Raw genomic sequence first — 25,943 nt, forward strand, 5'->3', positions numbered from 1 at the left:
TGAATTCACGGTAAACTGCTGTATTCATTAATTTCTACGCTGTTCGTGGGAATTCAAAATTGACCCAAAAACAAAGCATTACAATTGGCTAAGAAAATTTTGAAAAGTGGTTCGACCGGAGTCACAGAAATTTAAAAAATAAAATATTAATATACTTTTAACCATATAACTTTTTATTAGTATTGACGTCTATATTGTACCTTTATAATACACTGACAAAAGCACCACTAAACCAATGTGGTCATGAGACAATTAGCCAGTCCTCATCTGAATCTGCTTGTCTACAAGCAGAGAAACATATTAATATGTAAAACATGTGCAGTGTCATTCACACAATTTCTAAACACCACTGTGGTAACACAAATGCACTAAAGTATTGCAATACACATTATTTATCATAAGATGTAGCAAAAGTCAAATGTATGCATACACTATGTTTGTCTATTCTTCTTCTAAAACTATGTCTTCATCTGTCTTTATTTTTTAGTTATTCTTCAAGCATGTATGAATCCCAAATGCCCCACAGCTTTTTAATGGATATACGTTTCTAAGTGAACACCCTTGATAGACTCAATTTTATTTATTTATTTATTTTTTTATTAATTATTTTATCTTATTTTTTTGGTGCTTGTTCAAATTACCTATTTAAAATAAGCGGAAACAACACAATTCTTGAGATTTCTTAGGTTGGGACAATTATTTTTATGTTGAATCCACTTAAATTTGTTACGTTAACTTAATCGTGTGTTGTAACATGTGTTGAGACAACATGCATGAATTGTGTGCATTTTATTGAGTGTATCAACTAACTTGTGTAACCCTAACATCCATAATGAATTAACAAATGTAAAAATTCCAACATCCAAACCTTCAGAATCGTATTTGACAAAATGACTTTATAACAGGGTGACGCAGTGGCGCAGTAAGTAGCACGTTCGCCTCACAGCAGGAAGGTCGCTGGGTTGCTGGTTCGAACCTCGGCTCAGTTTTCATTTTCTGTGTGGAGTTTGCATGTTCTCCCTGCATTCACGTGGGTTTCCTCCAGGTGCTCCGGTTTCCCCCACAGTCCAAAGACATGCGGGACAGGTGAATTGGGTAGGCTAAATTGTCTGTAGTGTATGAGTGTGTGTGTGTGGATGTTTCCCAGAAATGGGTTGTGGCTGGAAGGGCATCCGCTGCGTAATAACTTGCTGGATAAGTTGGCGGTTCATTCCGCTGTGGCGACCCCATATTAATAAAGGGACTAAGCCGACAAGAAAATGAATGAATGACTTTAAAACGGTGTCCATGTTTTATATGCAAAAGACAAATTTTAAGTGTTAATACATTTAAAGCTGAACGGACCGTTTCAAAGTATTTTAATGATGCAGGATTATTTTAGCGCAGTCAGCACAGCCTTTGATTTGACAAGCATAATACAGTCTGCTGAATGCCTCAGACTTATATGCTTTCCATTGGCTTTCTCTAAATGTCTTGGGCTTTTCAATTTCCCTGGTATTCCCAAACAGTCTGCACTGCTTTGATAAAGAAGAGTGCAGATTTCTTACATATGAATGAGGGGGAAACCTCATACCGAAATGTTGTCCCCTGACAGATAAACAAAAGGCAAATCTCGCAGCAGCAAGAGGTCAGATACACATTTTCGGGGCCATTACTCCAAACCTCCTGCTGCTTTCCATTCCACAGTTTTTTATTTTTATTTATTTATTTTTTTTTCTCTCACTTCAGCTACACACCTCCATCCCTACTGCTTTTCCAGTGCTTAGAATATTCCTCACCGCTGTTCGGTCAGGGGAACGGAAACATGAGGCACAGTGTACTGCCGCTTATCTTCATTTCCAGAGAGATAGAGCAAAACGCAAGGAAAATATTAAGGAGCTCTAATCCCATTGTTACAGTCTCTGTTGACACATTGTTTTCCAGCAACTTCACATCTGGGCGCTTTCATGATACACCAGACCTTTGATGTTTTATTGCAATCGGGTATTACTGCAAAAAAAGGATTTTTTAATGTTCTAATCGTGTAATAAAAAAGCTGTTATGACATGATATGACAGACAAGAGCACTGGAAAAGAAACAATCCACATTTGCAGTATTTAGAAGAATAGTTTAGAAGAAATTCTTAATTTTATATTTTGGAAGTGTACATTACATTGATGAGGTTACAGTAAACAATTACTTTTTTTTACAAAAATAGAAACTGCTTTTCTTTTGAACATTCTATTCTTTAAATGTCAAAATGTCAAATGGTAATAATTTTAAGCATTGATAATAACAAGAAACGTCAAGTGTTAATAGCATTGACAATAAGTGTTAAAGTAGCAAATTAGAATTATCATCAAATGGTTCTTCTATATAGATATAAATATTTATAAATATATAAATAAATATATATATCTATATATATAGCCATATCGCACTGCTACAACTGTGATATTCCGCTTATCCAACAGTTCGACGGCACAATAGTATATAAAAAAGAAAATTAAACATGGACAGTTAAATACCCTTTTGTTAAAGGAACTACTTTCTTCCGCCATTCATTCATGGCAGAACAGAACATTACTAATTCACCAATGTCACTTTAGAGCTAGTATTTGAATGATTCTCTATAGCGTAATTTCTAAAGTGATGATAAAACAGCTGATTTTACTCACATTTTAAGATTATAAGACTAAATGTGATATGAATTGCCATCCGTCTACAGAGATATCTCCCTATAGTCTATTACAGTCTGCAGTATTTCTCTACTGCTGTCGGTATTGTGACGGGTACCAGGTGTCCCAGCGTTTACCCGGAGACTTTAAGGAAAGAAAAAAGGAGACAAACTATTTCGCTCTTCCTATTGGCCTTTATGCGTTTCTTCCAAGTACTGTCGACTACATACATGCCAGTCAACGACAATAAGTAGGAAAAAGGAAAAGAAAAAGACACTCAAACATCCGTCGCAAAATAAAATGTTACATTATTGAAATAAAATAATTATACAGTGGTAGAGCGAACATCACACACTTCTCAGAGCTTACAGTACATCTCAAAGGTAAAACAACCACAGAAGAAGTCCTCTTAAATGGGACATTAATACACAATGCATATCAAACATTTAGCGACTGTTACAATATTACAATAGTTAACCCCAAAAAAGCAGAACAATCCCTACCAGACTGCTTTTGTGTTTGCAATAAGCAGGGACGAGGCTGAATCCAGCTTCTCATTCGCAGCTTCTTATTGACGCTATCTGGTCCACCTTAAAAATCGCAACACTTTCGTTTTTCAGCTTCTTATTCACGCTCAAGAAAACATGCAATTTTAATCTTTTAATCAAAGGCTTATTATGCGGTCCTGGCGCCATCTTGTGGATAGACAACTTCAACCGTCTTTGACTAATGGACACCAATGTGTCTCTCAGAAATTATAAACATTTTAAAATAGGCACTATCCTTATAAATAAACTGCATAGTTGCAATCTAAACAACTACATTCTCTACTAAATTAGCCTTAAAAGTACATTATGTTCTCTAACAGCAGTGATATTTGTCAAAATCTAGACCATCCTCTGCTTTTATGTGGGCAGAGTAATACACAAAGGTGAAGAGGCCTTTTGTGTGCTGTTACTGGCAAAATCTCAGCCAATCAGATTCAAGAACCAGACAGAACTGTTGTGTGTGTGTGTTTGTGTGTGTGTTTATACATATGTGTATATGTATATATATATATATATATATATATATATATATATATATATATATATATATATATATATATATATATATATATATATATATATATATATATGTGTATATATATGTATGTGTGTGTGTGTGTGTGTGTGTGTGTGTGTCATAATAGTTACTATATTGAAGTTTAATATATATATAATATATTACTGCATTTTTGATCAATCTACACCTTTCACATAGAATTCGAATGTTATCACCCAATTGAATGGAATCAGTGGTTATCAGATGATAGATGGTAGGCTCCGAAAACTGCTATCATCCATCCATGTGATTAATCTCCTTTAGATCACATATGGCTCCGGCTGGAAGTTAACGAGAATTTTTTATATTATTTATATTAGTATTTTATTAACATCTACCCCACCCCAGCCCTAAACCCAACTATCACAGCAACATAAAAACAGATCTGGATCTGGAGTCTTCTCTATTAGTAAAGCTGATTAACCACAATAATCATTTATATTGTTTATTAAATTTCTCATTAATTGTATTTCATTAATGTCTACCCCTACCCCAACCCTAAACCCAACCGTCACAGTAATGTAAAACCAGATCAGGATCTGGGGTATTCTCTATTAGTACAGCTGATTAACCGTGTGGATGGATGATAACAGTCTTAAAGCCTTAAAAAGGCCCCTACTGGCCCATATCTATCAGCTGATAACCTCTGAAAATGCCCTATTAATCGAGTAATCGAAACATTCAAAGCGGGTACATGTACATTCAACATGTACAGTGCATTCAACAAAGTACTGTATTTCCTTGTGCAACTTTTTTCTCAAAATGTAGTCAGTCTATTATACAGTAGTCAACATTTGAGGTGGATGATTATTTATTTATTTATATTAAATCGTCTTTAGACAGGAAATGGTGTTATTCAGTAGTTTTAGTACAACTTTGATGAAAGGTTTTGATTCACTTCAGGTGTCTACTACTGGCCTGACACTAGAGGTGCATAGCAGTACCTCAAAGAGCCGTTTAAAACACAAATCTTGTATTGTTAGCTGTGGAAAGATCTCGTTGATACAATAACCAAACTAAAATTAAAGCTAAATCAAACATGATTTTTTTGCAGCTTAGTTCAGTAAATACTATTTGATGTTGGGAGTGAGTTTTAAGGTAACTGAAACATGAAATGTTTTGATCTTGAAAGATCAGATAAAATTTGATTCCATGGATGACCTCTTAAATTTAGGCCATAATTCGACAAAAAGCTTTGTACATTCACATTACGTGTCTCACTAGCACACTAACAAGTCAATAAACTACTTATGTTCTCTTTTAGCTATTCTTTCTGATCTGAAAGTGTAGTATGTTCTAAGTCAGTCTGTCTGATACGGTCATATATTTGCTTTAGGTTTTGTCACTGAGTATCAAAAAGTTTAAAACACTCAAATGTGTGCCTTTAGTATTAAAATGGCTAAAATACTGTGTTGTAGGTATGCAATAATTTTAAACAGATCTTAAATTTAAAACTATTGCACAAATTCAGGCATTTTGACAGTTTTTGAACTGTGTAATTTAATTAGTTCGTTACAATAAAACCCATATGGTACGCTGACTTTTCCTATATGTGTGTATGTTTCATACATGATGGTTTTATTAAAATTACAAAATACAAAAGTGTTCTATAGTGAAAGTATTTCTACATTAAATGACAATAACACTCAATTTGACATTTCATTTCAGTGTTCACTACTTTGTTCTGTTCCTTTGAATATGCGTGCCTCTGTTGCCTAGCAACTTCCTGCTAACAAAACTTGTATTCAATTATAGGCATTTTTTTCAAAAAAGGTCATTTTTGGGGCAACGACTTCATGAAATAGGATGACAGACATTCAAAGCTTGTTTCCAAAATCTCAACAGAAGCTTCAAATGTAATTATGACATGGCAAAAATATGTACAGTTGAATGGTCAGAATGACTATTCATTATAGTAGTTTTTAGAATTCTGATAATTATACAAAAATAATTTATATTGCAAGTCATTTTAATTAATTCATTCATTCATTCATTCATTCATTCATTCATGCATTTACACATTCATTCATTTTCCCTTGGCTTAGTCCCTGATTTATCAGGGGTTGCCACAGCTGAATGAATTGCCAGCGACTCTGGCATATGTTTTAGAAGGATGAAAGATGCCCTTTCAGCCGCAACCCAGTACCATGCTGGGAAATGCAAGTAATTTTATGTGTAATAATTTGTAATGTCATTTTATTTAATCTTTTGATGTTATGGTATAAGCAAGCACTAAAATAATTTTTTTGCTACACCTGCTAATGGCTGGCGAAATAAAAAATTTCCCCCTCCCCCCTAAAAAAAGTTTTTTCGCTTGCCTTAAAACATTTCTGCAAATACATGTAACTATTATTATTAGAATGGCTAATCATATTTATAGTGTTTTTCTAATTGTTCTTGTTTTACTTTTAAGTAAAAAAAGAAAACAAAACCCGTTTGAGTAAACAAAAGAGTCTATCATTTTAGTCGCATAATGAAATTCAACCCAGTCTGTCTTAGATCCATTGTCACTGAGACGCTATCTCTTACTAAAATGCAGAGAACCAGAATCAGTTTGCTCATTGTCAGTGTGTTTCCGTTTTGTCAGAGTGACCCCTGGTACTGTATGTTGCCACATTCATGTCTTACTCATGGTAATATAGAAAGGTTAATCATGCTAAATAAAACATCAATGTCTAAGGTAAAAGGTTATAGTACTGTGCCTAAAACACTTCGAGCCAATTGCTGCTTTAAACTTATCTGCCTATATGAATCAGCTTATTCGATTCATTCTTGAAATTGATGAGAGAACAGTCAATCACTACGATCTTTGTTTGGAAAACATTTGAAGCAGTCATTCTTACTACGTTGTTTATTGATAACTTTTTTTTTTTTTTACCTGTCGATGGCCAGTTTCTTGTCTATTTTCCAGTTTATCACAGGTTTTTAGTCTCATTTGAATCTTAGCGAGTGTTAATTTTTGGCCTTGAATGTAAGCCTTAAATGTAATTCATAATGGACTAAAAAGCATCTTAACAAGTCTTAAATTTGACTTGATGCAACTTGCAGAATCTCTAAGGTCGAGGTAGTCAGAGGAGCACTTGTCGTGAGGATTAACACTTGTGAAGTGATCTGGGCACCGGATGCTTCTCTAACCCTACTCAAACTCGGAGGTCTCACGGGGGTCTCTGATCTCTGAAGGTGGTCAGGAGGGTTAATGGGAGTCAGAAAGGAGACTCCAGGCTCTCGCCCTATGATAATGATGTGCCTTTGTTCTGCCGATGGTAATGCCTCCTGACAGGAACTCTTTCAGGCTACAGAGGTCTCATCTAATCTCACCGCTGCGCTGAACACCTAGTCACAATCATTTCCAGAACTGCCAGAAAGAAAGACAACACAAATTAGACGTTGTTTAGAATTTAAAAGCCTTAGAAATAATTTCAGGCAGCAGACATTCACCGGAGCAAAGATGGTGGATATTTTTATTTATTTATTTATATTGCGATTGAGGACAATGAGGAGTGATGTGTATTTGCACGTCTGCTGGTTTGGCATAATGGAAACGATCATCTGTCATTAAACTGATTTCTTTTTGCAGATGGGTTAGCAAATGGAAATAGATTTTTGTGTTTCAATATGTTTGTGTTCAGGTGAAAATCTCTTTCATTTGTTTTTCATAATATATATGTGCAATAATGTTTAATTATTTCATGTTATACATTTGTATTTACGCAGGTAACCCAATAAACTGAGGTTATATTAAGTGTCCATGTATCATAAGAAGTCAAATATGTTATAAAAGTGTATTATGAAAGTAAACTGTAAATTTTAGATCTAAAAACATTCTGTACTGAAACTAGGCTTCTAAAACATCTTTCAAACGTCCACAAGTTTCTGATTCCTCCAATAAAATATTTAACTGTATCTCATTTTACATTTAAAGAGGGCATTTATTTAAGCCTTTAAAAGCTAAGTAGTAATGGATATTTTCTGTCGGATTTTAGACATTTTCATTCAATAATTTATTATGTGGAAAGTATGTGTTTAAACGTTCCTAATTTTCCTGGAGGTCTCCTGCATAATGTTTATATGAGTTCATTAAAAAACACTGTTTTCCAACGCAATCCCAAGGCAATTAATTACCTTTTTGATAATTCATATTAATTTGTACACTTTCGGTTGCTCAGAGGGGTACGTTTAGGGGTGGGATTTGGGGGCACTCTTTCTTTAAAAATGTTACTATTTCATATGAAGGAAATTGTATGAATTCATACAAATTAGCCACTTTTATGACATTAAATGGTTACATTTCTTCATTAAATAGTTACATTTCCTCATGAGAACTGGCTGACATTTTCCCATATAATACATCACAGCATCACCTCTTATCTTGGAGTGTCTGAAATGGTTGGTTCATTGATCTGTTCTGTCTAAGCCCCTCCTTTCTGTCAACCTGCTACAGTCTAATTCGTCAGATCATTTCTGAATTTCAGCTCACAATGATCAATGATTGGTCCTACGATTTGAGCCCAAGTCTTCATTCTTTTGAAGAGAATTTAATTGTTTCTGCCATATCAACAGCACAAACCAAACTCTTCCATGTCTCAGTGTTTTAGAGTCCAGGTAGGCTTTGACCGGCCATGATTCATGGTTTCTTTCTTTCGGTTCAAGTCTACCTGCAAATTAAAAAAAAAATTATAATAATTATAATGGCCATTGAGAGCTACGAGCAGAGGAAAGAGTGGAAGTGGCCTCCAGAGCAGAGAAAAAAGGGGAGTGAAACACTGTTGTCAGTTGGCTAACAAAATGAGACACAAACAGTGAGGAGATGCATGTTTTTATAGTTTACAAAGTTAAAATGCAAATAAATAAACTGTAATTGAATGCCCTGGTATATATGTTATTCATAATTTCATATACCACAATTTGTTATATCATTATAAAGATAAGCATGTAAACACTATACATGATGAGGACTTCTCTCCTCCTGAATCCCTGGGTTTGAATGTAGACACAGTGAACTGCAGTGCAGCAGGTCTCTTGCCATATCTACTCCAACCATAAATCCTGACAGTAATCTGGAGGATTTTAAACATAGGTGAACACAGCAGCATAGATATAGATATAGGTGATGTGTCTAAATGGTAACAAACTCAACTGATAAATGCCGAAGTCGCTATTCTCCAATGCTAGTACAGCTCTCCCGACAAAAATGCTTGCTACACACAAACAGCTAGGCGGTATCAGCCCTGACAACATTGCGGGGAAACACAGGCAGCAAACTACGTGTATCATGGAAACAAACACTTAGGGCCCTATCATACACCCGGCGCAATGTGGCGCAAGGTGCAGTGCAATAGTCTTTTACTACTTTAAGCTTGGCGCAAGGGTAATTTTGAGGCATTGCGCCACGCTGTTTAAATAGTAAATGCATTTGCGCTCAAATGTGCGCCCATAGGCATTCTGGTCTAAAAAAGCAGGCGTGTTTTGGCGCGTTGCTATTTTGAGAGACTGTAAATAGTCTGATCTTTAGACCAGAACAAATTTGGTCTATTGTCTAGTGCGCCTGGCTTACACACTACACACAAGATGCAATGCGCAAATATCTTTACATATGAAAAAGATATAATATATTAAGGATATATATAGGATATAAATATAAATGATTAAAATATTACAAAACATATTAATTTCTAGCCTGCATGAATTTAAAAACCACTGCCTTACTTTCTTCATCTCGGGAGGCTTTTTCAGTTCATTCAATATGCTTTTGTATAATGTTATTATTATTAGCAGCATTATTTAATATATCCATATTTATATTTGTTTTATTAAAAAAAAGCTTCGAATTGTCCACCTGTCAGGTTTTAGACCATATGCGGCATAGGAGGTGTATTTGGAAATAACTCAGTATTTTTACCAAACTTTGTTATTATTAATCATTTATTCGTTTGCTGGAAACTAGAACTGAATTTAGAAATAGTTTTGAAACAAATCTTTGCACTTAACAATCGAAATTAATTATTTATAGGCTAATTGCTGTCTGTGCGGTAAGGTTTCCCTATCCACGAGAGCAAAAGCGAAAGTGAACTTACTTTCCGTCATGTTAATAGCAATGCGCTTATGGCGCGACGCAATTAAGAAGCAGGGTCTTCTTATAGGATAAGAAAACTCCACTATAAACAATAATGGGAAACCGACACATCATCACTCCACTAGCAGATTTGCGCTACGTCACCTATTTTGAAATCGCCCCAATTATTTTAAACCTTAAAGATTAAATTAGCTGATAAAAGCTCAAAATTAGCCAGTTTTCCCCACAATTGAAGCTGACAGGTGCCAAAGTTGGCTTAACTGATGCTCAAAAATCAGAAATCTGTTCTCAAAAAAAATTATTTTGGAATACATTTTGTTTATTTATTTATTTTTACAATAAGGGACAGTGTACATTAATCAACGTTCCCCAAGAACTTACTGTAAATGTACACTACCCAAATTAACCCAATTACTTCAATAGTGGTCCCTTATCCAGATATCATACCAAAAAAATACCAAAAAATACCAACAAAAAAAAAAATACAAATTTAATTTATGAACAATACTCAAACACAACAACAATATCAAGAAGCTTAGTGTTCACAATGTAAATTATTAGGAGGCTGTTTCTAAAAAATATACTTAAATTATTTAAAAGATACACATTCTCGAACAGATTGTGCTATCAAATTCCACTGAAGCAATGCTCTAAAAATGAAAAACAAGCTTGTTAATAAATAAAGAAAAGTATATTTGGAAGTAGTTTATATTATATATTATTGATTGTTTTATTATTGATATATAATTGATCATTGATTATTAAAGAGTGATTCTACTGTAATTTGCTTTTTGTCGTTGAAAGCTTGGATAGCTCAAAATTATAAATCTGAAAAGTCATAAACCTTATTCTTTGCACTGTTTTTAAATAAAAATGTTCCCTGTGTGTCTGTTTTTGTGTGTTTGTGTCGGTCAGAGAGCAGATGTAGGTCTTTCAGCCCTGACCATCACTCCTGAGCGGGAGAGCGTGGTGGACTTCACCACCCGCTACATGGACTACTCCGTCGGCGTGTTGCTGAGGAAGGCGGAGAGGACGGTGGATATGTTTGCATGCCTGGCGCCTTTCGACCTGTCTCTGTGGGCATGTATAGCAGGCACAGTTCTGCTGGTGGGCACTCTGGTGTATCTGCTCAACTGGTTGAACCCTCCCCGACTGCCGATGGGCTCTGTCTCCTCCACGACCCTCTACAACTCCATGTGGTTTGTCTACGGCTCCTTCGTCCAGCAGGGTGAGTACATGTCTGAGATTTTATTTGTGCTGAAAGAAGAAAGGAGATACAAGAGCAAGGAAAAAGTAGAAATGTAGGGAACAGCGGGACCGAAAGATAGTTTTAAGTGCTCACTTTCTTTTTCAAGTGTGTGTGTGTGTGTGTTTTCTGCACCAGATAGTATATGTGACAAAAAGAGAAAAAGTACTGAGATAGTCAAAGGAAAGTTGAAAATTATACGCAAATCATATCTGCACTTTTTGGCTTTCTTTGAAAATCTTAAAGGGTCAAAAGCTTCTTTTTTTTTTTTGGACAAAGGATAGAGAAATACAAAACTGTGAGCCAGAAAGAGAGGGGTAAGCTTTAGAAATGGGAAATAACAGAAAGATGAGGGTAGAATAGAATTCACTGGAAGGGTTTTGTGTCCTCAACATGTTGAGAGAACAATTCATGTCATTAATTATCAGCAATATTTTGGCATGTTTTGATACAGACTGCTTGCAAAGGCCAATTCCAGTGTTACGGGTGTGACATCTGCAGTCACAATGTGTAATGAAGCTTCTGAGAGAAATAGCTAATTAAAACAGCCCATTTGCACCTTCCCAAAATCTCACTGCAGAAAAAGCTTTGCGATATTGGCTATTTGAAGCGTCTGCTACTTGTGGATGTTCTGTGACCTGAGATGTAACCTTCAGAGACAACAATACCTATTAAAGGATTTTTTGGTTCTTTCTGGACCAGATTTGTGTATGACTATTGCCCTCAAATGTGTACCCAAAAATTTTAATGATCAGAATCGACTCTGCCTCGTGTCATTCAATTGTTTGTTTGTTGTTATTATTATTATTATTATTATTATTATTATTATTATTATTATTATTATTATTATTATTATTATTATTATTATTATTATTATTATTATTATTATTATTTCTTGTGTGGAAACAAGAGAAAACATTTTAATGAATGGTTGTAATCAAACAGTTTGAGTTCCCTTTTATTTTTATTGTATAGACAGAAAGTACAATTGAAGTCAGTGGGGAACCAAAGCTGGTTATCAGCATTCTTAAAATGTGTTATATTTGTGAGAGCAAATCTCTGAGAGCAGAGCTCTCTCTGAGTCTACAGATTTCAAAGAAAGTCTTAGTATGATGGACACATTTTTTTCCTGTGAATGAAGTTGAGTTTTCAGCTACTTTTGAATGTTGTCAGAAATTTGGTGTTTCAGATGGGCTGGAGAAGATAATTCCACCAGAATGGAACAGAGAATGAACATGCTCATGTCCTAAAAAGTGATGTTGTCCTTCTTTGTAATGGTACTTTACCATGAGGAATTGGTTGCAAATTGTCCTCTCTAAAATATTTTGGCTATATTTGAGCCATACAGGCTACAGTTATAAAACAATGGGCCTGTTCGATAAATGAATGAACAGATTAAGCATTCTGTGGTGCATTGAGTCTTTATGAAGTAATGTGTACTGTATATAAATGTGCTTTCAATTCAATTCTATTGCATGTCCGGTAATAAAAGAATGTGTAAATTATCATTCAGACATGTGTATATATTACTATGGGAAAGGCTTATTAACCTTGTAAAGTAAAAATGTAGTACCCACCAAACAAGGCTGATTATAAAGTGCCTTCATGTGAATTTGTAATTATTTTTTTAAATACTTCCAAAGTTCTGTTTACCGTTTAAGTAAAGATATGATTTTTTCAACATATTTTTAAACATTTAATTTTGTATATCTCTGCCATGATGACAGTACATCCTATTTCGCTAGTTATTTTGCAAGAGGCTCATAATCAGCTTAAAGTGCAGTTTAAAGACTTAAGTAGTATAAATAGGCAAGTTTGGTTAATTAAGGAAGTCATTGGAGGATAGTGGTTTGTTCTGTATCCAATCAAAAAATAAGAGGAGAAATAAAAATTGACTTTAAAATATATATTTAAAAAAGCTAATTGAGAAACTGCCATTATTCTAACCTAACTGAAATAAATAGAGCATTCTTCAGGGGAGAAAACACACTATTATTGAAAGTTAGGGGTTTCAAACTCAAATTTTCAGGGGGTTATTTCAGTGACTGAGAATTTACAGAAGGGTAATTTTAATATTTAAGCACAAAAAAAATTGGAAACCTGCACTCAGACATTCTTCCCCAGAGTATATGCAGTCAAACCTCCATTTTGTTTCTGTAGGTAGTTTATATTGCTATGAAAATACTAATATATATAAAAAAATATATATATATAAAAAAAAATATATATATATATATATATATATATATATATATATATATATATATATATATATATATATATATATATATATATATATATATATATATATATATATATATATATATATATATATATATATATATATATATATATATATATATATATATATATATATATATATATATATATATATATATATATATATATATATATATATATATATATATATATATATATATATATATATATATATATATATATATATATATATATATTATAAATTATTATAATAATAAAATAATAGGCATATTATTATTATTATTAATAATAATAATAATAGTAATTATTATTATTATGTGATTATTATTATTATTATTATTATTATTATTATTATTATTATTATTATTATTATTATATGTCCCAATCAGTCGTTGCTTAAACAAAAGAATACAGATAGCGTAAGACAAAAAAGAAGAAGATTGGGTAACTTGAGTGACTTTACTGGCAATTGTTAATCTCAATATTTTTATTTTTTGTAAAACTACAAATATTCACTTAAACCTGTTAAATTCAGTCAGCCGTAAAACTTTACTAATGCACATTTTGTGTACAAATCTCAACATGCATACGAGATAAATCGATCAAATGAGGACATTTGAATCCATTATTAGCAAAATGATCATATTTACACCACCAGCATAACGTGTAAGCCATGAAGAGGAATCAAATGACCCTTCATTATTTACAAAAATGTAGCTGTAGTAAAAATAGAGCATTTATGAACATATATTCAAAGTTTAAATCAGACCCAGAATTTGTTTGCTTGTGCATTACTCTCAACTGCACACTGAGAGAAACCAAAAGTAACCTGGACATTTAGTACAGTACTATAAATGTCCACTAAGTGGGGGGGTCAAAACCACAAGTGGATATATGCGACTGCAAAACAATGATAATGATTCAAAAATATATGTTTTGGTGGGCCGAATCTCGTTATATTTTGATGTCAGTTGTGGGCCGGAGGGAGGAAAAGGGAGGGCCGCAAATGGCCCGCGAGCTGACAGTTTGAGACAACTGTTGTAAAAACTGTGAACATGTTCTTGCTCTTAAACATCACTTAGGAAATATTTTATAAAAAATGAAAAATTCACAGGAGGGCTAATAATTTTGCCTTCAACTATATTGGTATGCACCTTGTGTGTTGGATAAACAATGAAATGTCCTTTAAAAAAAAGTATATTAGACATCATTAATACAATAAAATAGAGGCCTAAATGAGGTTTCGTTCCATGGGTAAACACTTCATTATCCCATGGTAAGGTTGACATTTGCATGGAATTGCACTTAACCAAAAATCAGCGAATTTACATGAGCGGGTTATAATGATGATGATTATAATAAGACAGCCTAATTGCTCTCTTGTATCTGGGTCCATTTCTGTTCTAATTGCAATCTATGCTTCTTTTTGAAGCGCGCTCATTATGGTGAGAAATCAGTTTATTAATGCGCTTTCATCAGACCACTGAACCGAGTTTGGTGTCTTCTTAGGATGAAATTGTTTAAATGGAGCTGATTACATGCTGTGGAACAAACTATGGTACTAGAAGCAAGCAAACAAACATGGAAACCCGTGCACACAATTGCTTGGTGTGCTTACATATGTTCCCCCAACCACTTAAAACATCACTATTATCCTTTTGTCTTGCCATGCTGTTTGATGTTTTGTCGAGAGCTGGTGGTACAAATGCACCCAATCTCTGAAACAAGAGAGATGTGAGTGTGAGGGAAGGGACGGAGCTGGAATTGCGTTGCTAGAGTCGCTCTCTTTGATGAGTCACTTTCATCCGGCTCACGCAAACCTCTGACTCTCGCTTCTTGACTTTTTGTTTTACATATCCTCCCTTAAACAAATTTCACTTCCACATTCTTTTCTTTGCTGTTGTGTATCTTATGTAGTGATAATTAAATGTACTGTGGACTGCATTTTTTAGCTTTTCTCAGTTTTTTGTTTGTTTTATTTATTATTAAAATAATAGTGCATTAGTTAATGTTAGGTAATGTTTTTACTAACATTAAAAAAGCATAAATAATCTTATAAAACATTTATTAATCATAGTTTAACAATAACAAATGTATTATTAAAATCCGAAGTTTTGCATGTTAACATTAGTTAATGCACTGACAGTGCATTAATGTTAATTAGTTACAGTATGTTATAGTAAATAACTAATGTTATTTAATTTGACATTGCGTTAACAAACATGTATTAATAAATATATTACTTAAAGTTTGTTCATGTTAGTAATAGATAATGTAATACAGTAACTACACTGTGAAAATAATCTGTTATTTTATGTTTAAAAAATTTAAATAACAGCCTTTAAATGACAAAAATTTACTGTGAAATAACAGATGTTAAATGACAGAAATGTACCGTAATTTTAAAAATACAGAAAATTTCTGTAATTTAATGTCCATTGTTTTACGTTTTGATGTCCCAGCACCCCAGCTGCCAGAAAAAATTCAAATAACAGGCGTTAAATTACATTATTCAAAAATATGTTTTTTTGCTGTAATTTTACAGTACATTTTCTTATCTTTTCTATATATATTTTATAGGGGTTTTTCACCTTTAATTGGAAAGAACAGTGGAGGTTACTGACAGGAAAGCATTTGGAGCAGACAGGGGAAGGGTTGGTAAAGGACTTTGAGCCAAGAATCGAACTCCGGTCACCATGAGCATCACAGTGCTATATGTCTGCACACTTAACCACTAGGCTATTGGCGCCATTGAGCTTATAATATTTAATATGGAATCGTACATAAATATTGTGGGATGTTACAGAAAATTCATAAAATTATACATTTTAAACAGTGCTATAATTCAAATAATCAGTCATAAATTCAAAAGTGTTTTAATAATTTATTCACCAAAAATTAACATGACTGCAACACAATTCATATAGAAAAATTTGTCCAAAAGATAAAATTAGACCACTGCAACAGCAAATATCTGTATATAGCTGGCACAACAAGAGGGTATTGGTTTAATAGTAATTAGCATTTTAAATCCTTTAAAGGTTTTATTGTTTAAATTTTTAAAAAATGTATGTAACATTAACTAATCGACCATTATTTTAAAGCGTTGCCATTGTTTTTATTAGTTTATTTAATTTACATATTGATGCACAAATTATTTGGGTCCAGACATGATCAATGATGATGCATGATGACATATAGCTGTAAAACTAGCACCATAAAAATGACTCTGACTTCATAACTCGATATAGTTTTATTTAAATTACTATTAGTAGAAATATAGAAGCATATAATAATAATATTAACACTAAAAATAATAATAATAATTGGTGTTGTTGCTGGTATTATTAATGATAACAATTAAGACTGATTGATTGATTGATTGATTGATTGATTGGTTGGTTGGTTGATTGATTGATTGATTGATTGATTGATTGGTTGATTGATTGATTGATTGATTGATTGATTGATTGATTGATTGATTGATTGATTGATTGATTGATTGATTGATTGATTGATTGATTGATTGATTGATTGATTGATTGATTGATTGATTGGTCTTATTCACTTCTCAGTTCACTCAAAATTGTTGTTGTTTTTTTTTTTTTACTTATATTGTAACTGCGGTAGCGAGTTTAGATTTTTAGCATTTTTGTAAAGAAAACTGTGGAAGTCTAAATAATTAGTGGTAATCAGCATTAAGCCACGCATGCTGTTGATTGAGCTTGCATTGTATTTAATGTATTGTATTGAAAATTTGTGTTTAAGTGGCCTAAAACAAAAGCAGCTGAGAGGCATTGTGTTAAATGAGCAGTTTTTCATTCACGTCTTTTAATTTTTTTTTTCAAAACACTGATTTGTAAAGCCTATGACAAAGATACCACATGCTGAGCAAACTAAGCCACGAATGATTTGAAATTAAATGATTTATTTTATTATTTAGTTTTTATGTGTTTTAAATCCCACAAGATATTTTTTTTTCTGGAAACATTTCTTCGTCTGTGTGCATTTGCAAGATAAATGTGTAGATTTGTAATTAATGCCAAGTTCCCTGATGTCTTAAGCTTACTAAAGGAACCACTTTAATTAACTGAAGAAAAGCATTTGTGCTATAAGATCTTTGAAGCCACCCGCTGATCTCTCCATAACCTTTCGTGCATGAACTGTAGCTTTGTAATGAACTGTAATTCACTTTTTTTCCCTCCGTAATCCTGAAAAGCACTTTTGATAATAGCATTTTTGTTCTCTGCAACCGCATGCACATTTACCTGAATATGCATTGTTGAATTGTTATTTTTCTAAAATACAGTATTTTTATTGAGACCACTTTTAGCATGGCTTCTATAGAAGGTCTTCCAGAGCTTAAAGGGAACCTATTTTACGTCTTTGGTGTCTCCCAATTGTCTGGTGTCTGTAAAGTTTAGCTCAAAATATCCCTCAGATTTTTTATAATAGAATGCACAATCTGCCCATTTTGTCTGAGGGCTATGAAGCTGTTTTTGTAGCCCGTGGCTTTAAATCTAAATAAGCTGCTTCTCCATTTACTTCAATTTGTACCGGAACAAGCCATTCAGCACTTCTAAAATCTGATCCGGCACCTAATTTTACCGGCACCAACACCAACCAGCACCTAATTTTATCGTTACCAACATCAACAACCCTCTAAACACAACCCCCCACATCATACCAGCCACCACCCACCACCCACCCCTACTTCACTCTGTGAAAGAGCAGCATGAACACTGTGAGGGCACCACAACTGTCGTTTGCCTAGAGCACCAGTTATTATTGCATCGGGACTGATAAAAGCTCATAAGTCAAGCTGTTACTCACTTAAATTGACCCACCAATTTGATTGCGCAAATTTTACGTTTCCTCTCCCTCCTCTGATAGCATGCTGGATCCGTTACCCCGATATGTTCTGGGACCTCGCAATTTACAAATTAAGCACTGGTTATGTCAGATAAACAGCTGTCAGTGATACAGACAGACACGGATGAAGCTGAAATAAGGTCACTAGTCAAAAATACCAAGTAAGCTTATTTGAAGTATTTGTTGTGGAGTCTGTTCAAGCCTTTCTGAAATGATGAGTCACACACAAATATTGTTTGCAGTACACGCGCACACACACACACACACACACACACACACACACACACACACACACACACACACACACACACACACACACACACACACACACACACACACACACACACATATGCACTGACTATGTGTACTTACTGAAACTATGTGGCCATGGTGATTATAGCTGTTAAAATACATATCAATTTTAGTCTCTTTATTACAAACATGCATCATTTTAAAAATGTTTTAAACTTATAAAATTAATTATTCACAAAGAATTAATTATGATCACAAAGAATTGTAACATATTTTTAATCCCAATTTCCTTGCAAAAAATTGTCTCTGAACATGTGTATACATGTTATTATGGACACATGGCACCTGTTAATTAATTCGGTGGGCAGGAAAAGCGTGTCATGTTGTGGTGGGCTTCAAAATCACTAGGATTTAGATCCTATTTTAACATCAGTAAATTTTTAAAAAGAGACTTGTTGTGTTCATGTTACTCAAATATGACAGTGGACACACTATACCTACACACAGTTCTGGCCAAACAGCTTACAAAAGTTGATTTTCATCATAGGTGCCATCCCTTTAATGTTTTTAGTAAAGCCCTGAATGTATATCTATTGCCTTATGTTTCCCACAAATTTTTCAAGCCCAATAGTTTTGTCTCAAATAAAATCACTCAAAGCTGCAATCTGCTCTGGAAATCAGACATATAATTGTAGTTTATTCTGCAGGGGGGAAAAAAGGAAAAACAAAAGCTCATTTAAATTATTGCTCAAGCCTTCTGTTGTGCAGACAGCCCCAAAGAGAAATCTGCCATTCTTACTAAACCTGCACATTTTGGATGACACATCCATTATTTTTCCTATAAGCATCCATTTTAACAGTCTACTAATTTCAAAACAGATTCTTAAAAAATAAATTATCAGTCTAAAGTCGAAACAGCTTGAAAACCATGGTCATTTAAGATCTGTTTACTGTACACCTGCTCTGAAAAAAATGGTTCATTGGATGTACTAAAATATTTTAAGGTAAGTGGTTGCAAACAATTGATATTGGCTGAATTTAAACAAACAAATTAAGCAGAACATTACTCAATTTAGTTTGTTTGTTTAAATTTAGCCATAATGATTGTTTACAATCACTTACCTTAAAAAACTGTAAATCCAATATTTTTTTCAGTGTGGTAACCATGCATTTCCACAGAAATGTGTCTACACTAAACAGATTTGATTCAAATCTTCAAATCCTACACTATATGCACGTTTGATGACAGCATTTCACTACATTACTACATTTAATTAATTCTTATTCTTTTTTTTCTTTTTTTTTTTTACAGTTTTGTAACCTGTACATTTTTTTAATTAAGCCTATTCTGCATACTGCATTCACTCATGTTCCAGGCAAACATCAGCACAAGCGCATAATGGAGGCTTCATGATTATAGGCTATATAATACACTGTCAGATATAGAGGTACGCGAGCTGTCACTGGGGTGGTACCTATTCAAAATGTACAAATTTGTACCTAAAAGGTCCATATAAATACCTCTTGGGTACATATTAGTGCTTAAAAAGTACAAAAGTGATTTTTTGGGTACTAATATATACTTTTGAGGTACCAATATGGACCCTTAAAGTACAAATGTGTACCTTTTGAAAAGGTACCACCCCAGTGACAGCTCACTTAACTTTATTTCTGAAAATGTATGTCAATAAAGGCCAAATAAAACATCTTTTTTTGTTTTTGTTTTACATTAATGTACATGTGTCTGTATATACCCTATTTTGTTTTTCAAAAACAAAGCATAACAAAACATATAATTTGTTATTAATTTAACATTTTTTTTTCACTTAACAGTTAATGGCAGGTCAAAAATATAATGAAATGGGATGAAAAAGAAATCAACATCTCAAGATGTCATCTGTGGCATTGTGTTGCGTGTTGATTTTGTGCATGTCTTAATTATTATTGTGTGGATTCTATAGGAATGTTTTAAGAGTTTATTTTGTCACAGCGATGGATTACTGTCAGATTGTGGGTGGTGGGAAAATAGAGAGAGGAATAGGTGACAGGTTCAGTCATCACAGTGGATAACCATTTTCTCCATTAATAGTTGTTTCTACAGTTAGTTGTCATGGAATTTAAGCATTTTTTTTATAATCTAGCATCAATTTTGTGACAGCTTACTTATAACTTGAGAATCTGACCACACAAGACCACCATGTGACCACTCTGATGTGTAACAATTTGTCTGTGTTCATATGCAATTAAACACGTAAATGACTTTGCTTTGATTGAATTCTTTATAATGTAACAGCCACTGTATTTAACTTCAAACAAGGTCCATGTTTTTAAAAAGTCTTTTATTTATTTATTTTTAATTCTAATTATTTAAATAAAATACCATAAATAATACAAAAACACAGTACATACTATTAATGACATTTTAAATAGTGCCTACAGTTTGTTTGATTAATGTTTACTGGACATACTTTGCAATAGGATTCAATTTGTAAAAATGTTATTTATAATTTAATAATATTTTTTATTTATAAGTCTAGGTATACTATTTAATATGGGAGAAATTCTAAAATGGGTGGCATTAATTATCTATTTTTTAATCTAAGTTTAAATAAAGTGCATAATATTGATATAACTTTAACAATGAACAGCATATGTAAATATAACTTAATGTTTAATAATTAAAATAAAATAATAATAAGCGTACAGTATATATATTTTCATACAAGCTTGTAAATAAGCATTATTTTTGTCCACAAGAGATAGCAGTTTGAATACAAAGTCTGTGTAAGCACATGAGTAAAAACTGCTCTGTTAGCAGTTATTTCACAATCTGCACTTGACAAAAAACATTATTAATAGTTCTGACAATATGCCAGTTAATACGGACTCTGTCACAGTGATGTATTTGCTGTTTTGGTTGGTGGCTTCCGGACAATGTAAGCTTATTGTCAGCATTTTTTATCTACTCCTTAGCCTACATTAAACAATACAAACCTTGGTTTTAAACAAATGATCCCATTTGTCAAGTCAAAAGGCTTCCGTGTTATGTATTTAGTCAATTTGAAAACATTAGACTTTCAATTTATTTGAACTGCTGTATTATTAATATTTGGCATTGTTGCTAATGTGAAATAAAAAGATTGGATTGTATTCCTGTAACCTGAAGATACAATTTAAAATGATAGACGCAAATTTTTAATAGCTTTTCTTAAGATAACAGATGAATTTATAATATTGACAAAGATGTCTTAAAGATGTCTTTGTCAAATAATAAGTAATTATCAGTCCTGCATATTGGTTATCAGACACATAAACAAATATCATTTGTAGTAATTATTTAAAAAAATCTAATAAGATTTCCTAGTGTCTTGCAAATTAATAAGATTCTGTGGCACACTGACGCAATGCACAACTCAGTCTGCTTGTTGTTGGACACAAACACACACACACACACACACACACACACACACACAGTCGATGAGTGCAACTTCTCTGCCATTTCCCTCAGGTTGTGTTCACACATCTGTTTAACTCACTCCCTTGCTCCTCAACCCAAGCCTTACATGCATATAAAAAGTGTAGCGTCACAATGAATATGAGAGCCACGGGCCCCTATCAGTGCTTTCATCTCGGCTCTTCTCTCTTATTCCTTTCATCTTCATTCTGACTGAGCTCCCCCTCACTCCACCATCAAAATCTGAAGTATGAAAAGCACATACTCCAATGTTGGAGATTTCACTCTCTCCTTTTTTCAGCCGCGTCATACGTCAGTCTGAAGAGAGACATTATAATGGCTTTGAAGAACCCTGTTTTTGTCTGACACTTAGAGAGTGGAACAGAACAAGCTATTTTTTCGTTTTTCATTCTTTTCGTTTTTTTTCTCCATACCACATGTCCTTTGCCTTATCGCTGACATACAGAGACCCGGCGCTGGGTTTCTTCAGGATTTGCTATGACTACCATTAGCTTTAATCTGTACAACCACTGGCAAACCGGTGCACAAACAGCCTCAGTGGCTCGCGGGTTTGCGGGTTTCTAGTGTTTGAGCACACAGACGGATGCTCACAGACATGGACAGGGAAAGTCAAGCCCCGGATGACCCTTAGTCAAAAAATTAGACAAACCGAGAAGATGTACTTTGCAGGAACTCAGCTCAAATCCTGTCGCAAATATTGCCTTCGAGGGGGATGCAAGCTTTCAAAGCTTTTAGATTTTTTTCTTTTAAAGGCCAGGGATTTTGAACTTTATTTTTTAGGTCAAGGACCTCTGCAGTTTTTTTTTTATAAAACTGGGTTTATTGGGTTATTGCAGCATTTCGTTTTACATTTGCATTTTTAAATTAATTTTAGTTTATAGTTAATTATAATTATAATATTTTAATATAATGCACAATAACATGATAATAAATATTAATATTGTACATCCCATACTATTAATTACATTTTAAATATTATTTACATTTAATCTAATATTATTTCACTGGTAAGACTTTGCAATAAGAGTCAATTTGTAAACATTAATTTATGCAATATATATTATAAATGAATTAAAATATTTTTTTATTAATCTATGTTGTTGTTATTGGTAATTTAAATTTAGTTCATTTTGAACTTATACTATTTATTATGGCAGGGATTATGAAATGGATGGCATTGATTATCTCTTTTTTATATTAGTTTAATTTGACTACATACAGTACTCTTAACAATGAACAGCGCATATGTGTAATATATCTTCATTTTAGCTCAGGTTCAATTTGAAAGTATAGAAGAAGACACAATTAGTTTGTTTTAATAATAATTGTTGTTATTAGTAGTAGTGGTAGTAGTACTACAACTAGAGCTGAAGATCTTTTTAACATTCTATCATTTTAGACAGGGTCGGGCCGGGTCATGTGATGCATTTCGATCAGCGCGAGAAAGTGATCAAAACGTTTGTTTAACATTAAAACTCATTCTTACAAAGGTGAAACAAATGATGACGGAGAAGGCAAAAAGAGTGAAAACAGAGTGGGAAAATGTACAGCAAGCTGACAGGGAAAATGACGAGGTCACTCACTACATTAAAACTGCTGTCATGGAAAATGAAATGGATGTTCTTGGCTGGTTGAAGATGAACAAACAATTCTATCCAAAAGTTGCAAAATTAGCCAGATCAGTATGCATCCTAGCCAGTAGCAGCAGCAGTGAAATGGTGTTCAGTGATGCTGGATGCTTCATCAGTGAGCGTAGGACTGCACTAAAGCCATCTACATTGGATTCAATAATGTTCCTCCACAAAAAAGTGTAGCCTAATCTTGGTGAGCAAAGGATTTTCAAATTATAACTAAACATTAATGAAAGCAAAACTGCATAATGTAGTCAGAGTATAAAGAGGCTAATGTTGGCATTATTATTTTTTTTAATTCAACTTCTCTGTCACCTAAGGCCAGATTGTAAAGAGAAGTAGCTAAACAAATCCCGCAGTGCCTTTCAATATTATCAAATATCCGTTTTAATTTAGAATTTTTTTTTATTTGTTTGGAAATACTTTTTACTGGTGTGTTGGCCAATTTAAAGACAAAGGTCCCAATTCTACCTCTTACCTCTTCCCCTTAACCCCACCCCTCGTTTTGTGCGTTCGCGTCAAGGGGTAGGGTTGTCCCAAGTCTCTTTAGCTTGAAGTTGTAGGGCTAAAGGGAAGGGGTGAATAGCCCTTTGAACAAAGATTTTTCAGGACCACACTCGAAACCAAGGGGAAAAAAAAATTACTAGAATGCACCTGCCACAATGGCAGTATTGCTGAACCCGGAAGTAAAGAGATCCACAAATTAGTTTTTTTGTCATAATTACAATTTTAAATGACAAACAAATACGTTTTAATGTATTCATAACCACGTTCATGTTTTACCGTCATGCTCTTTAAAAAAAGTGCTAAAAAAAAAAACGCAAAATTTCGAAAATTTTAATCCATAATCATAACTCCCGTACAGCAGTCCCACAACATTCTGACACTCGATGACACTCTAATACCCTGTTAGTAATGTCTAGCGGCTGAGAATAAGCTTTTTACAGTGTCTGCTATAATGTTAATGTTGTTATCGTGTGTTTACATTACAGAATATGGCTACAGTGTAAATGCACAGTAAAGTTCCAATCTTATTGCTACATTAGATCATGATGATAAAATAATATATGCCTTCAGTGATTTCCTGAAGATAATTACAAAAAAATAGCACAACTGGAATAACTACAGCAGTCACCATTGTCTGATCTCATATGAAGCATAAGATCGCGATGACATGATGACATGTGCAGGTGCTGTAGTTCTGTTCCAAATCTTAGGGGTACATTTTGAAGCCCTTCCCCTTAACCCTCGGTTGTAAGGGCTGAGGGGAAGGGAAATGGGTAGGGGTACAAAAAGTACAAAAATAGAATTGGGATTGGGCCTAAGTGTATGTATCTAGGCCTATTTAGAGTGCTGAGATGTTATGATGTTACAGAGGACTTTATTACTTAAAGAGGACTTATTTCTTTGTTACAACTTCTAAGTGGCCTATACGTTTGTTATGAATAAGTTGTGTTAAAACACGTATAAACAACTCATTCTTGAAAAAAGGCAAAAGAGCTTTGTGCATGTGCACATTTGAAAAATGTCCGGCTGTAAACAGGTTCAGGCTTTTAAAAAGCTGTCAATCAAAATGTACTTGTCGAGCTCGGGCTCTATCAAGCCTAACTTTTATGGTCCGATTACAGCTCTAATCACTACTACCACCACCACCAGTAGTAGTGACAACAACAACCCAGCAGGCACACAATGTCATAATATGTTGATAATAGTTAAGAATAATAATTTAGGTTGTGACATCAGGTAACCAAAATTTAATGTTTAACCAGCGTTCAAGGACAACGTTATTTTGACGTCCAATAATGAAGTCAAATGATTTTGATATTTGGTTGACTTTAGGATGTGTTAAAAAGTGACCAATATCCAACGTCGAGCCAGAACCAACCTGAACCAGCAGCATATTGACATCAAATACTGACATTTATTCGTCAGACATGTTAAACAAAATTCAAAGTCTGATAGATGCCATAGTGGAAACGTGTGCACAATGTCAAGCTGTAACATCATTAGACGTTGATATTTAGGTGATATTATTAGGTTGAACGTTGACCTGACGTTGGGTTGTAACGTCAATCCAATTTTCATTTTCAAACAAAATGCAACGTCCCCACAATATTTGAGTACAACATGACTCTGACGTCATCTTGACATCCTCTGCCTGCTCGGAAGTGTAATTAAAGACAACTAATTAATAAATATTTTACCATTTATTTTCATTGTTCCTACTAAGTTAACAAATAAAACTTTATTGTAAAGAATTACAATTTAGCTATTTGAGCCTTTTCTTTAATACATAAAAAAGTGTTTCATATGAAGCAATAATTGGTGGGCCTCCCACCACGGCTCTGTTGGAGACCCCCGTCAATGAGTAATACACTGCCTCTGCTGACC

General features: G+C 33.6%; 1 protein-coding gene across 17 annotated transcripts in view; it reads left to right on the forward strand.

The window, feature by feature from the left end:
- Window positions 1–25,943, forward strand: part of grid2 (glutamate receptor, ionotropic, delta 2) — a 704,272-nt gene that overhangs the window by 531,570 nt on the left and 146,759 nt on the right. For all 17 annotated transcript variants that reach the window (XR_015497018.1, XR_015497017.1, XM_087263207.1 and 14 more), the window contains 1 exon segment: window positions 10,751–11,063. Coding sequence is in view for 15 of the 17 variants with exons in the window: in XM_087263207.1 (XP_087119333.1) it covers window positions 10,751–11,063 (313 nt within the window). In the remaining 2 variants the exon portion in view is untranslated.

The sequence above is a fragment of the Danio rerio genome, chromosome 8, assembly GCF_052040795.2.
Source record: "Danio rerio strain M-AB ecotype USA chromosome 8, GRCz13ab, whole genome shotgun sequence".
Lineage (NCBI taxonomy): Eukaryota > Metazoa > Chordata > Actinopteri > Cypriniformes > Danionidae > Danio > Danio rerio.